General features: G+C 41.5%; 1 protein-coding gene across 1 annotated transcript in view; it reads left to right on the top strand.

The window, feature by feature from the left end:
- The window catches only part of prss12 (serine protease 12), a 130,830-nt gene that overhangs the window by 63,101 nt on the left and 51,254 nt on the right, over window positions 1-16,475 (top strand). Inside the window, exon 5 of the mRNA XM_080199217.1 lies at window positions 15,825-16,003. Within this exon, the coding sequence (XP_080055343.1) occupies window positions 15,825-16,003 (179 nt within the window). The remainder of the gene's footprint in view (window positions 1-15,824; window positions 16,004-16,475) is intronic.

The following is a 16,475-nucleotide window of genomic DNA, read 5'->3' on the forward strand; positions in this document are numbered from 1 at the left end:
AGCATTTTTTTTCTCATTATTGAGGAACATGGGCAATTTTGTTCCTGTCAACTGCCATGGCTCTAATCTGTGGAGTCCCTCACTAATCTTGTCTCCCTCTCTACTTCTCCATCTCCTGTAAATTAACTGCATAAGACATAGCTTGCTGGCAAAACTTTTGGATACTTGTCCCACTATTTCTTTCCATGGCTCATTGTTGGTTTTTGTCTGGTAAAGCATCTTTGAACACTTTTATTACAATAACACACCATACAAAGGCAAGTTGTTTTTGCTGTGGCTTTTGTAGAACCTGTCTGTTTGAAATTAATGGAATGAAATTTGAGTGAATTCTGTAACAGGCAGGTCACCCACTCTGTCAGTTGAAGATAAACATTGAGCCCAACGTTTTGCTGTTCTTTTTCAAGATTGAAATAAAGAAGTTCCTATATGTGAAAAGTCTTCTACATACTCCAAGAGTAATGATATTCTGTCTAAAGTGAAGCTTTAAGTAGATAATTGATAAGGCTTTATTGTGCTTCTGTATAAAGTATAGTTGAAGGCATGTTTAATGTTTGTAGCAGCTGCTTTTCTGGGAGTTTTACCTCACACGATGGGCAGGATTTTTCTCCCTTTGTGTGGCATGTTTCCCAGTGGTGAGAGGTGGCACACTGCTTACTACCAATAGGATCTTATGGTCCCATCATTGTCATGATGTGGGGATGCCGGCGTTGGACTGGCGTAAACACAGTAAAAAGTCTGACAACACCAGGTTTTAGTCCAACCTATTTATTTGATAATATACTCGCAAGCTTTCGGGTAGCCCCTTCGTCAGGTGGACTAAAACCTGGTGTTGTCAGACTTTTTACTGTGTTCCCATCATTGTCAACAGGGCTTCCCATTGAATGCACCCCTCATTCAATGGGAAATCCGCAGCATGGGTGCTCTGTTGGCAGGACGATAAGATCCTGCTGGCATGAGCGGCAACAAGATTTCGGCAGATATCTTACTCAGTTAATTTACAATGCTATCCAAATATACAATCCCACAGTCTCTTATAAAGTCATAGAGTGATAGATATTTACAGCATGGAAACAGGCACTTTGGCCCAACTTGTTCATTTCGTCCAGTTTTTACCACTAAGCTAGTCCCAATTGCCCACATTTGGCACATATTCCATATTGTGATGTGTTTAACATAGTACTCTTATGAGTAGTCCATTAGACCAGTCCTTGATTTTGGGAATTTTACTCTGTCCTCAGTTATTTTTCTGAAATAATTGTACTATTTGCTAATGTAATTGTTACACCAATTTTAATTCTCGTTAGGGATATAGGCCAGTTAGCCTAACATCTGTCATAGGGAAAATGTTAGAAGCCATTATTAAAGATGCTATGGCAGGGAAAATTCAAGGCAATCAGGCAGGGTCAGCATGGTTTTGTGAAAGGGAAATCATGCTTTATCAATTTATTGCAGTTCTTTGAAGGAAAAAGTGTACATTGGAGTTCTTTGTATCCACTCAGGAAATCGCTTCTGAAATGTTGCTTTGATTTTGTTTGATAATTATGTTGAGAAGTGTCTTCTTTTGGGGCATGGATACTGGTAATCACAGAACAAATCAAACCTTTACAACGCTACCAAAGTTAGCCAGCAGAGAGCAATCTTAACAATTTTGTAGGCAAGTTGGTGTTTTTTGCTAAAATTATGAACTGGAAGAATTTGTCCTCCAGGTACCCGTAGAGAGTGTACAATTCAAAGTGAAAGACACATGATTATGGACTGGATTCGAGGAAAGAAGACCTTGATTTGATAAATTAGAAGTTGTATATTCAATGCTCACAAGGCATTGATGCTGGATCATTGAACGGTCTCATAAGTCTTCAGAACTTTCCACTTTCAGATCAGCAGCACTAAGCTGGAGTGCGACCCAATTAAAGACAGCTTTGAGTACTGGGAACAGCATAGAGTCATAGCCATTCACAGCATAGAAACAGGCCCATCAGTCCAACTTGTCCATGCCGCCCGGGTTTTTAACCACTAAACTAGTCCCAATTGCCCACATTTGGCCCATATCCCATATTGTGATGTGTTTAACACAGTACTCTTATGAATAGCCCATTAGAGCCAGTTGGATTTATCCCTAGATTCCAAAGATAATAGAGTTGCATCTAACCCACTGTCCTTGATTTTGGGAATTTTACTCAGTCCTCAGTTATTTTTCTGAAATAATTGTACTGTTTTGCTAATGTAATTGTTACACCAAGTTTAAATCCCGTTGGGGATATAGGCCATAAGGAAAATGTTTGAAGCCATTATTAAAGATGCTATAGCAGGGAAAATTCAAAGCAATCAGGCAGAGTCAACACAGTTTTATGAAAGGGAAATCATGCTTTATCAATTTACTGCAGGTCTTTGAACGAATCAAATGTGCTGTGGATAAAGGGGAACCGGTAGATAAAATGTACTTAGATTTCCAGAAGACATTTGATAAGGTACCATGGTCAAAGGTTATTGTGGAAAATAAAAGCTCATGATGTAGGAGATAACATATTGGCATGGATAGATGATTGGCTAGCTAATAGGAAACAGATAGGTCTTTTTCTGGTTGGCAGGGTGTGAACAAGTGATGTGCCACTGGGATCGCTGCTGGGACCTCAGATTTTTATAATTTATGTAAGTGGATGAAGGAAGTAAATGTATAGTTGCTAAATTTGCTGATGATACAGAAATAGGTAGGAAAGTAAAGTAGGAAAATGAACCTAAGGAGGATAAAGAGATACAGGTTAAGTGAAAGGGCAAAATTATGGCAAATAGTATATAACGTGAGCACGTGATATTGGACGGGATTTAGCAGGCCCATTTGCCATGGCTGCTAAATCTTGTAATAAGGCCATGCAGAGGAAGTTTACTAGGCTGATTCCGGAGTTGAGGGGGTTGAACTATGAGGAGAGGCTGAATAAACTAGGCTTGTACTCGTTAGAGTTTAGAAGAATGAGGGGAAATCTCATTGAGACGTATAAGATGATGAATGGGATGGATAGGATATAGATGGAGAGACTCTTCCCGCTCAGAAAGGACAGTAGGACTAGGGGGCACAGCCTCAAGATAAAGGGGGGGCGGTTTAGAACGGAGTTGAGGAGGAACTTCTTCACTCAAAGGGTGGTGAATCTCTGGAATTCTCTGCCCGTTGAAGTGGTGGAGGCTGCCTCGCTAAATATTTTTAAGACACGGGTTGATGGGTTTTTGATAAGCGAGGGGATTAAGGGTTATGGGGAGAGGGCGGGAATGTGGAACTGAGCCACGACAGATCAGCCATGATCTTATTGAATGGCGGGGCAGGCTCGAAGGGCTAGATGGCCTACTCCTGCTCCTATTTCTTATGTTCTTATGACTTGTGTCAATGAGAACTCAGTTTGAGATCTTCCTGAACCCGGTCACATAATCAAGCTCACAGAAAGGGTTTGCATCAATTTGTACCAATTTAAATATAATTAAAGAGCTTCATGTCATAGCGTGCTGCCCCATGGAATGCTGCTTCTGGCACGCATCACTATTAGCTTTTGAAAACGAAAGCCAGTTGAGATAACCACGCCAAGAGTGCAGAGGTGCCTGGAGGCCCTAGGAGTTGAGTGTCAAGGCTGGGCATTGCCCTGGCACTGTTCCCAGGGATGAGTGCCAGTGGACACTGAAGTGGGCACTGAGGTAGGCACTGCTGGGTCACTGTCAGGGGATAACACTCCTCGATTGGGGGGGTTCCCCTTATGTGTGGTGGGGGAGCGGGGAGATGGGTACCTGCCAATGATAGCATGGTGGGGGAAGAGGGAGGTGAGTGCCCCCTGATATTTCTGTGGTGGGGGTGGGCGTGAGCCTTCATGAATGGAAGCTTGTGGGACTGGGGGGGGGTCCTTCATGGCTGTGGGGGTGGAGAGGTGGAGGTAGGAGGAAATCTATTTTTTAAAGTTTTTTAAAGATGGGAACCCGATCACTCTGGAGTTGGTCTTGCCAGTTCTATCAGGCCCCACCTCGCCAGAGCGATGCCACAAACCATGCTCCCCGATTACTTTTTGACATAGTGCCAGAAGTCAAGTGATAAGGAAACTTGACCATGTTTCTGGAGAGAAACACATCAGTTTTCAGTCAGACACTTTGCCATTTTTTTCAAAAGTTCCATCCATAGTCTATTTTAGAAGGAAGAATAAAAAGAAGCTTATAATTTCAATGGCGAGAGATTGCAGAGCTCTGAGGCCAAGAGTAATCTAGCTGTCCTAATGCATGAATCACAAAAGGCTTGCATGCAGGTATAGCAAGTCATTAGGAGAGCAAGTAATTAGGAATTGATTACAGGAGTAGGGAGATCATTCTTCAGTTGTACTGGACATTGGTGAGACCATATTTGGAGTACTGTGTACAGTATTGGTCTTATTTAAGGAAAGATGGAAATACATTGGTAGTAATTTATGAAAGGTCACTAAACTAATTCCAGGAATGGGCAGGTTGTCTTATGAGGAAAAGATGGAGAGATTAGATTCGTATCCATTAAAGTTTAGAAGAGTAGGAGGCAACTGTATCGAAACCTTTCAGATCTTGAGGGGTATTGAGGGAAATGGAGAGGGTGTTTCCTCTTGTAAGATAATCTAGCCATATTGATCACTGTTTAAAAATAAGACAATGTTCCTTTAAGTTCGAGATGGGGAGAAATCTTTTCACTCAGGGTCACGAGTCTCTGAAATGCTCCTCCTCAAAAGGAAATAATCAATAGATTCTTGATCAACAAGGGGGTGAAACATTATGGAGTTAAGTAAGAATGTGGGACTGAAGCTACAATCAGATCAGCCATGATCTTATTGAATGGTAAAACAGGTTCAAGGAGCCGAGTGGCCTACACCTGCTTCTAATCCATATGTTCATATGTCAGAAAAAAACTTCCAGAAAGTTTTTTTTTACACTTTTTCCTTTCTAAGCTGAAAATGATGATTTTTTTTTACTTACCATGCACTGAACATGGGTCAAGGTTTACTGGCAATATGAATGGGAAGACATGTGTAAATAATGAATTTCTGCTGTGCCAATACTTGTTTTAGCATATGGCAAATTATGGGCATGATAAAAATTACATTGATCACTGCACATATGTTTATTCTTATTACTTTAATTTGAAGTGCTTCTTTCACTGAAAAAAAAGTATAATTTTCTCCTTTAATTTACTTTGTGTGTGGTTTCCAAAGACAATGTAGGACCGCAGTATAATTGAAACTTAGCTTCGGGCTTCATTTTTTAGAAGCCACTGATTAAGGTTTTATACAGGCCTTGAAACCAGAAGTTCATTTATTTAAATGTATGCAAATATGGGTGGCATGGTGGCATAGTGGTTAGCACTGCTGCCTCACAGCACCAGGAACCCAGGTTCAATTCCAGCTTTGGGTTACTGTGTGGAGTTTGCACATTCTCCCTGTGTCTGCGTGGGTTTCCTCCAGTTTCTTTCCACACTCCAAAGATGTCCGGATTAGGTTGATTGGCCATGGTAAATTGCCCCTTAGTGTCGGGCAGACTAGCAACATAAATACATGAAGTTATAGAGATAGGGGCTGGATGGGATTGTTGTCAGTGCAGACTCAATGGGCCAAATGGGATTGTATGATTCTATGAAATATCAGCACTCTGCCAACTGCAAACAGGCACATAAATAAAAGAAGGAAGGCTGAAATGGAAATAGGACCATTATGGGGTAGACAGGATAATACTACAGGTAAGATTAGAGAGATGGTGGAAATATTAAATAATTATTCCGCTTCAGTGTTTACCAGAAAGATAGAACAATAATGAATGCTGAGATGAGTGACGAGGTAAGAGCATTTAAAATAACAAAAGGGGATGTGTGAAACAAACTTTAAAAAATCTCAAAGAGAACAAAGCCGCTGGTGTGGATGGTTTGCATCCACATATTTTAAAAGGAGCTTATCGAATTTTTTGAGGAGGTAAGATGGAGAGCAAACAGTGGTAAGGGGCAATTTGCCATGGCCAATAATCTAACCTGCACATCTTTGGACTGTGGGAGGAAACCCACACAGACATAGGGAGAATGTGAAAACTCCACACAGACAGTCACCCAAAGCTGGAAAGCAAACACTGGTAACATTTAATTTGTCTGGATTTTCAAAAGGCGCTCCATAATAGACAGATTTAATAAGGTTCAAGAATGCAGAGTCAGGAGACAAGCAGCAGAATAGATAGCTAGTTGATTTCAATTGTAAAAGGCAGTTATTCGGAGTTGCAGAAGATAGGAAGTGGTGTTTTACTAGGATTTGGATTGGAACCACTGCTGTTCACAATTTACATTTAACAATTTGGACTTTGCAATCAAAAGTGCAATTTTTAAATTTGTAGATGACACTAAACTGAAACTGATAGTCAATACTGAGGAGAGAAGCAACACATTACAGGGGGACATTAATGAATATGTGGCATGAACAATTAGCAAATGAAGTTCAATACAAATCAATGTGAGGTGGTGCATTTTAGCATTGAGTATAAGGAAGTCACATATTACTTGGAAGTCCAGCTCAAGGGAATAGAACAAAATGATCTTGGACTACAAATACACCAATCATTAAACCTATTACCTAGAGCGTGGTGACAATCTGGAATGTGCTGGCTGGGAGGGTGGTAGAGGCGATTTGCCTTACATCCTTTAGAAAGAACCTGGATGAGCAGTTGGTACATTATAACATTCAGGACTATGGGCCAAGTGCTGGTAAATGGGATTAGGTGTTCAGATGTTTATCGTGTGTTGGTTCAAACACGATGGGCCAAAGGGCCTCTTCTTCACTCTATGATTCTAAATTTTACTCCTCAGCTCTGTAAGCCCATCACAAAAGCAAACAAAGCACTAGACTAGGAGGATAGAATTAAAATGTAGGGAAATTATGCTATATATGTATCAAAACATAGTTTGACCTCACTTAGAATATTGTGCACAGTTCTGGTTTCCATATTATGAAAAGGATATGGAGGCAGTGGAGAAGATACAGCGAAGATTTAAAAGGATGCAACCAGAAATGTATGGAGGTATATCAGGAAAGCGTCATGAGTCTCTTTTCTCTTGAAAAAAGAAGAGTAATAGATGTCTTTAAAATTATGAAAGGTTTTGATTAAGCAGCTAGAGAATGTTTCCTGTTCTGGAGGCCATCAATATAAAGTAGTCACAAAGGAATTCAACAGGGAATTCAGAAGAAACGTCTACATCCAAAGTATATTGACAATGTGGAATTTATTGCCACAGGGATTATGGTTGAAGAAAATGAATAGAAATGCATTTAAGGGGAAGCTAGACAAGCATTTGATAGAAAAGGGAATAGATGATTATGATGATAGATTTAGATGAGAAAAGAGGGAAGATGGTAGCGGGAAGCATTAACACAGGCATGGGTTGGTTGGGTTGAATTACCTGTACTGTGATGTATATCATATGTAATACTGTGCAAAAGAAATGAATAATTTTAGATCAATGATGTTACATTTTATGTGAAATGAAACTTCAATATTTAGCTCTTTATTTCTGTTGGCAGCATTTGAACTTCGGTGAAGGGCATCAATCATGAGCTTTCTCCCCTTCTGCGTTCTGATGCTTATATTCTGTGTTGCTTAAAGGGATAGTGGCAATGTTTTTACAAAGAACAAAGTGAAAAAACAAAGAAAAATACAGAACAGGTACAGGCAATTCGGCCCTCCAAGCCCATGCCTTAACTAAACTACAAAAAAAACTTCTGCCCTTACTTGGACCCGTATATCTCTGTTCCTTCCTTATTCGTGTACCTATCCTGGTGCCTCTTAAATATTGCTGATGTGCCTGCTTCCACGACCTCCTTTGGCAGCATGTTCTAGCAATTACTACTCTCTGCATGAAAACTAACCCCCCCACATCTCCCTTAAACTTTCCTCCTCTCAAATTGAACTGTGCCCCTTGTAATTGACTCTTCCATCCTTGCAAAAAGCCTCAGACTATCTACCCTGTCTATGCCTCCCATAATTTTGTCGCCCTCTATCAGGTCTCCCCTCAGTCTTTCCAGTGAAAACAATCCTGGTTTATTCAGCCTCTCCTCATAGTCAACACATCTACATCTACATTTTCTACATCGTCTTTCCAATTCTCCCTCCCATAGGGAAATGAAGCAACCACGGTCTTACGCCTTGGATCAAAACCTGATCCATACTGTAGGAACCTTACACCATGTGCAGTGCAACCCCTGCAACGTAATAAATCAAAACTTCTGTTGCATGTTTTTTTAAGGTCTACAGCTAGGCCAATTTCTTTTTGAAATCAATCCACTCCCCCACTTACTCTGGAAAACAGTCATATTGTAACAAACACTTATATTTTAGCCATCACTCAATCTTCAGATGCATGCAGTCTCCAGGAAAACGTGTTTGAACAATCTGAGACTCTGTTTAACATGCCCTCAGCATAATCAAGGATCAATTTTAAGCTTCTAAGGAGTGTGGTTTTCATAGTAGGGAACATATAATCCCTATGAAAACACAACAGGAGATTGCTCATCAAATTCTGAAATGTGTGATATTTAAAGAGGTGGCAGGTATTTCATCCAGTGGATGCAGGGCAGCTGAGCAACCCCCACCCCCCCACCAACCAAACACACACACACACACACACACACACACACAAAACCAGGATTGCCTCTGCTCAGGAGTTTGGATTTCAGAGACATTCCAAGAAAACTATATTCTATATAGAGGAAGAAAGACTTGACCAGTAGAATGCACCATTTGTGACTAACTGAAGCAGCTCAGGGTGGCATCAAATTTAAAGAAAAGGCTGTCAAGATTAGTGGCAGGCCAGAAGATTGGGAACATTTTCAAAACCCAGCAAAGGATGACATTGGCAGAAGAATAGAATATTAGTTAAATGGAGGGAAACTGTCAGATCTGCAATCAGAGGGATTTTGGTGTCTCTTTTCATGAATTGCAATAAGTTAGCATGCAGGAATAGCAATTAATTAGAAAGGTAAATGAATGTTGATATTTATTGAAAGGGGGTTGAGTATAAAAGCAGAGAAATCTTGCTACATCTATACAGGGTATTGATGTGAGAACACCTGAAGTACTGTGTACAGCTTTGGTCACCTTACTTCAAGCCAGACATATTGTATTGCCAGCAGTTCAGAGTAGATTCGCTAGGATGATTCCTGGGCTGAGGAATTTGTTACCCATGCTTACTTGCCCTTGAACTGAATGGCTTGCTGCGCCATTCCAGACCAAAGATTCTGCTAGAACATGCTCTCTGCCAGGTTTGCCCACCTTTTGGAGCAACTTTGAGGGTGACATGAGTTAATTCTTGGTGACTTTAGATTAGATATTGCTTCCAACTTGCCATGCATATGGACTTTGTGAGGACATGGGAAAAATTTCAACTCTAACTGCAGCTGCCCGAGGTGATGGGAGAATGGAGTGTTGTGCAGGTTCAGATGTGTGCATTTAGCACCAGGATTCTCTACATCAGCACAGTTTGGCACATGCAAAGCATCAAACCAGCAGCAGTGCAGAGGGTAAGTCGTGTAATTTAACTCAGTTGTCAGAAATCAAGGAACGTTAGAACAAGGTATAACGTCTGCAATCAAAAGGAACTGGGGCCTACCAATCAGCAGAGGTTAGAAAACCAACGATTTAAGGAAATGTTTCGATAGCTTATTTTGCCTGGAATCTGTTAGCTATCAGATTGTCATGGGCGTGTCAGTCACATTGTACCCCTGCTATGGCCTCTGCATGTACCTCAATGACATCATAGCCCTCATCAGCACTGTCCCCTTCCCCGTCCTCATTGAAGACACCTCGGTCTTCCATACCTTCCTCAGCCAGGATTCCTCCTACTTAGTTGTGTGAGGTTGTGTAGGCTGCAGCAGACAATGGTGTTCTGGGATATTCTCAGTGGTGAGTATTGGTGAGTCCAGCCTTATTTTCCAAACATCTGAATCCCACCTTTAGAAAACCTCTCATCTCCTCAGTTGTGAAGGTTCACCTCCTCAGTTGTGTAGGTATGTGCAGCATTGTAGCTCTCATCAGTAGCATTCTGCAGACAACAAACTGATGTCATCAGCTTCTTGGGTATCTTTCATGCTCAAGGAGCCAGCCGAGCAATTGCTGATGTCCTTCAAAAACATGTGGCACCTGGGAGTGGGTCAGAATGCAGCTGTTGTACTCAGCTCATTGAGAACTGATCATAAACATACAGGATTTGTCTTCTGCGATCGTGTATCAGCTGCACGTTAAAGAGTGGAAACTTTTACTCTGGATGAATGTTACTGCCTGTTGCTAGGGAGCTCTCAAGGCCATGTTTGAGCAATCAATAGCCCCTTGCACTTACCAGAGACATGAAATTGCTACAAAATCCAATGCTCTTGCTGGCTGGCTTTCAAAATCGAGGCAAAATTGGACACATTGATGTGCTATTATGAACAGGACATCTGTCACCCCTCGGATGCTCTTGTGTATCACTGACTAAGAGATGCCACCTTCACAGGTCACTGTTGGAGCCCTAGAAGGAGCCACTGATAGAGGTTTAAGGTAGTGGTGTCCTTTAATGTCATCCGAATTGGATTGCCTTCAAGTCCTTGCGGTTGCAAGTCCTCAAAGAGAAGCTAACAGATGTGAGCGACCACACTTTAGGACATCCTAAGGCAGTTTCGGCATTGCTTTTTGCTCATCTGTAGATAGATGCAGCATCTGCAATTTACTTATGGTCATCAATATCCTGAGGCCTCACTACCTCTTGCTGCTCAGGCTGTTCTTATTCTGGCCCTGGGCCAAACTACAATGACCCCTCTTCCTCATCACCTGGATGAAGGAACTCTACCAGGAGAGCCACTACAAGGAGACGAGAAAATGTGCAGGGAAAGAGGAACCGATAGATCTTTCTCTTGCAAGTTCTTTCTCTCAGTGTGGTGGGACCCCACTTTCCCAACACCTTCCTCCCTGCCCACGCTGCTGTCACCGCCCCTCCATTCCCACTCCCACATGCTCTCAGTTAGAATGTCCCATAATTTATTTCTCTAAATGCTGGCCACCCGGACTATTGCTGGTGCGTTCGCAGCAACCAGCAAGGTGTAATATAGGAACTGTGTGTCTGCATATCAGCTGCCGACTGCAGCTCCTTGTTCCCATGACACTTATATTCCCCCAAACAATGTCAGAAGACTCGGGGAGTTTGTTTAACTAATGATTGTTGAAACAGACGATTCTGAATTATTAACGCAGAGTGTTAGGAATTCAGCATTCAACTGTGACTAATTTGAATCTGCCCTCTTTTCTGTGGTGAGTTTTAGCTGTCCTCAACTGGCCTGCTATAAAGGGAGCACTGCACATGGTCGCAGATATTTCTATCTCTGGTAGGGTGGGTGTGTTGGTGGTGGGGAGATTCACAGAGCCCTGTTCTGCTGAACCAAGGTTTATGCAAATAATCAAGAGGATAACAAATCGGAACCAATCGGGCAGCAGAAGGGAATATGAGTGGTGGAATGAGATGTAGAGCTGTCCTTCACCCAAAGATTCCAGTCTGGTACTGGAGAAAAGAATATTAATAGTTCACAGCTTAATGAATTCCTAATGGGGCAAAGGGGGCACTCTTACAAAAGGCAGTAAAATTTAACAAAATGTATGTTTAATGCTGAGCAGTTTCTCTTTAAAACACACATGAATAACGATCATTGAGGTAGTGGCGGAATTCTATTTCCCTTGCGTCAGCTGAATATTTTTTTTAACAGAATAAGCAATTGTAGTGAATTGCCATTCAGGAAAATATTGTTTTATCTTTTCACTTTTCCATCTGTTTTGAATGGAAGTTAATGATTCTTGGAGCAATATTTCCTAAAGGCAAAAAAGTAGCTCTGTCTCTGAGCACTCCCCAAGGAGCACTCTCTCTTTACATTTAACTTCTTTAAAAAAATCAGGCTCCACAGGAAATTCCAGCTTTAAGTCTCTTATGTAACAATTTAACAAACTCCTTCCAAAAACTCACACATGCCCTTTATCTGCACATAGCCTGGGGTAGATTTTGATTTTCTGTGATATTGCAAAGAGGGTGATTGGGAATCAGCAGCTTGTTTTATCTCTCGCCCAGTGTTTATTCCCTGAGTTTTATTATCAGCCAGTGACGTGGAGGCTTTGGAGAGGACGTGGAAGCTTTGGAGAGAGTGCAGAAAAGGTTTACCAGGATGTTGCCTGGTATGGAGGGTCTTAGCTATGAGGTGAGATTGAGTAAAGTAGGGTTGTTCTCCCCGGAAATACAGAGGATGAGGGGTGACCCCATAGAAGTTTATAAAATTATGAAGGGCACAGATAGGGTGAACAGTTGAAAGGTTTTTCCCAGGTCAGAAATGACAAACACAAGGGGTTACAACTTCAAGGTAAGGGGTGGGGGGGAGGTTCAATACAGATATGTGGGGGACGTCTTTTACACAGAGGGTGGTTGGGGGCCTGGAGTGCACCAAGCAAGGTGGTTGAGGCAGAGATGCAAGGATCATTTAAGACTTATCTAGATAGCCACATGAACAAACTGGGAATAGAATACAAAGGGATGCTCTAGTTAGGAACACATGATCGGTGCACGCTTGGAAAGCTGAAGGGCCTGTTCCTGTGCTGTATTGTTCTTTGGTCTTTGATAGGCAGCCTAGGCTGTTGAGTGGGCTCATGAGTAGCCTTTCTTCGCCTCAATGATTGAAAGCAGATATATGCACTAACCATAATCCTCTCAATAAGATTGGATACATGCCGGATATTTCATAACGAGTTACAGAAAATGTTTAATCACTTATATATTAACAAACTACAAATGGTAAAAACAAAATCAATGTTTACACTTTGGGCGCAGAAGGAGCGCATGGCAGTCAGCACGCATCTCAATGCACTTGTCCTTGCTTTACCTGCATATCGCTTGAGTCACACTGGTAGAGAAAAAAACTATGTGGATAGAAGCCAGCCGAATGTGGCAATCCTGCGTTTGGGCAATGGTAAACAAAACGTCTCATGGGCCACACTCAGAATCCTAAGGTAAAAGCAAAAGTCTGCGGATGCTGGAATCTGAAACAAAATCAGAAAATGCTGGAAAATCTCAGTAGGTCTGACAGCATCTGCCAGATGACCCTGTGGGTCATCCAGACTCAAAACATTAACTCTATTCTCTCTCCACATATGCTGTCAGACCTGCTGCGATTTTCCAGCATTTTCTGTTTCTGTTGCACTCAGAATTCTGATGAGTTGTATGTGGTCCCCTGGCTGCGGGCTGCTCACCACTGCTTTTCACACTCTAACACTCAATAGCTACCACTTTAATTGCCTCAAAAAGTTCAATTAAAACAAATCAAGTGCAGCTGCCCTTTACAAATCCGTGCAGAATCTACCAAATTAGCTAATTTCATCCTATATTCTGTTTCCAGAAGTTCACCTCATGCCCAATCAAACCTGACAAGTTGATAAATGTCTCAGCTGACTACTTTCTCCCATTCTTGAACACTTCCAAGTTCAACTCTTGTAAAATTAAAATTAGTGCCTGTGCTATCTCCCCCTCACTTTCCTTCAGTATTCTGGCATCTACATCACCTGTGGCTGGTGACATTTCAGGAGGTTTATGCAATGGAAAATGAATGGAAATCTAGCAGGAACAGCTTACCTGTTTCTACTATAGTTGACTTTGATTCCTCTCACTCCCCAATTTGAGGGGCATTAGTCAATCCAAATCCAGATGACATCAGGCGAGTCTTTCCACCTTCTTATTTAATTCTGGTTACTACCGGAACAGGGAGTACAGTAGATACAGGACTCGCAGCAGCAATCCCACTCAGGAGGATGGGGGTCCCTTTGATACAATTCTTTCCCTCTTACCCCTTCATGCCTTTTTCTCTCAAAGTCTGGCGGCTCATCAAGTTTTTAAAATGAGCTTTCGGAACAGCCTGCCCCCTTTAAAAAGGATTTTTTTCCTGGCCTTTTTGTGGCGTGGGCAGCATATTATTCCTAACGGACCTGTAATTATTTATTTAAATATGGTGGGCAGACTGCCAGTCTTGGTGCCCAGCGACTCCCTGTGTTATTGTGAGAGCTGAGGGGTGGGTGGAAGGTGGCGTGTTGGCCAAAGATTCGGCTGACAAGGCACATAAAAAGCAGCTCAGATTTATGTTTCAGTGTAATGATCTTTTTTCAGAATGATAAATTAACTTTGCTTCTCCCTCCACAGATGTTGCCAAACCCATTCAAATATTTGATATTCTGGTTCATCGTGCTGTCTGAAGCAAACTGATATATTATTGTCTAAGAAGTTTAGAGGAATGAGAGGTGATCTTCTTGAGACATATAAAATCCTGAGGGCACTCGACGGGGTATACAGCAGGCAGAGGATATTTCCACTACTTGGGGAGAGTAGAACTAGGTGACACAGTTTAAGAGCAAGAGATTTCCCTCTTAAGACTGTGATAAGGAGCTTTTTCCTCTACAAAGGCCTTCAGTTTGTGAAATTCTCTTCCCCTGTGGAGGCTGGGTTATTGATTTCTTTCACAGCAGAGTTAAACAGGTTTTTGATAGTCAAGGAGTCAAGTGTTTTTGGGGGAAACACAGGAATGTGGAACTGAGACCACCACAAGATCAGCCATGATCTTATTGAATGGCGGAGCAGGCTTGAAGGGCCAAATGGTCTACTCCTGCTCTTCAGTCCTGTGTAACATTCCAACCAACTGTTATGCTACACATAAATCTGATGTAGTCTAGTGGATGAATAAGAATTTCTTTTTCTTTAGCAAAGCTTCAGTATTCTTTTCACCTGGACAAGTAGAGTTCCTCTAAAGAAAAAAAGATTAATAGAGCAGGATCAGCGAATGATTTAACATGAGAAGACTTGGTAATGGTTTAACACTGGTAAAATCTCTTAGTTATCCGACCTTAATATCAATAAGGCCACTTGATGGCAGCAAACAAATCTGCAAGATACCTTATATCATTTATAGACCTTTCAGACCTAAGCTTATTGACTTTTTTTTTGGAGGTGCTATGTATGTAATAAAATGTTGATTTCTGGAAAGATATTCCAAGTTTTTAATGTTAGTTCTTTTCTCTAGATGTTTTTGACTGAAATCCCGTGTAATTCGTGAGTGTCCTTCCAGATTCTCACAATACCTGCAGAGATGCCCCCAATGAAAGACATTAAATGGTACTACACCACTGCCGATCTAGCAGGATAGCAGGCGGGTAGCAGTAAAATCTGGCACAGTGGCTCTTTAAGCCTCTTGTTGGCACACAATACTTTCAGACTGAGATGGGAAGCATGGACAACTTAGTGATTGGCCTTGGTCAATGCCACTCTCTAAGTGAATACAAAAAGAAACCCGAAGTAACTCATGGTTTTGATTATTTTTAATCCATCTCTGCAATTAAATATAGTTATTGGCTTATATTCTTCTTCTGAAGGTTTGTCTGTCTGAGTTTAAGATTTCACAATCATGAGTGCTGACCCAGCCCGACACATTAGAACTCCCATGTAAGTTCTGCTTTATTGTGCTTGATATTTCTGAAATCTACCATTTGACCAATAGATCCTCTGGCCTCAAGCTGGAGGATGTTTCTGGAGTAGCTCTTTGCCATCCCAAAGTCTTCCTTTTATGCTAATTTGACATCCAAAAGAGGCCATAATAATCTCCAGGTTTGTATTAAAAGTTGTATGATTATACTGTAGAGCAGCAGAAGTGGAGATGACATGGCAATGTCTGTTTCCCTCAGGATACCTGATAGCAGGTAAGAATAATAGTGGAAACATGGTAGGTTTTTAATTTTATTTGCCATTTTGTTCCACCACACAGCAGTCCAGCCAAAGCACAGCAGCTGGCCTATTTTGGAGAAGGTTCTGGTCCGATATTACTGGATGACGTGCAGTGCACAGGGAATGAGCTCTCTATAGACCAGTGTCCAAAGAGTTTGTGGGGAAAACATAACTGTGGGCATAAAGAAGATGCAGGTGTGTCCTGCAATCCTCTTAGGGGTAAGTACCGATAATTAACCAATTTTTAACATCAGCGATGTGATTGTAGTTACGGTTAAAGCAGTGAATGGGCACAGTACAGTCTAGCAGTCAAAAAACTTAATTCCAGTTAGTGAGCTGGAATAGATAAAGAACAAAATTAGTAACTATGGTGTGGTAATAAGGTTTTATGCTCATGGTAATAGGAAAAGTTATGCCCCAGCATCCATTTAATTTCTGCACTTAGGATTACAAAAAAAAGTTGGAGGATTTCAGTTTGATGTGTTGCATACTCTGTTTCATTCCTGGATGTTGCACTTTTGAAAGAAGGAATTGGTAAGGATTATTGGTAAGGAACCTGAAAGCGGAAGCCCCTAGCAGCATTTGGGAAGCATTAATGTTGAGGTGCTTTCTGCCTGTCAGGATATAGTGTTGTTATTTATAACAATTCACATGTGTGCTTATATGAAGTGCCTTGCCGTTGACGGGAGTA

The sequence above is a fragment of the Carcharhinus amblyrhynchos genome, chromosome 1 (genome assembly GCF_965287045.1).
Source record: "Carcharhinus amblyrhynchos chromosome 1, sCarAmb.v2.hapA, whole genome shotgun sequence".
Lineage (NCBI taxonomy): Eukaryota > Metazoa > Chordata > Chondrichthyes > Carcharhiniformes > Carcharhinidae > Carcharhinus > Carcharhinus amblyrhynchos.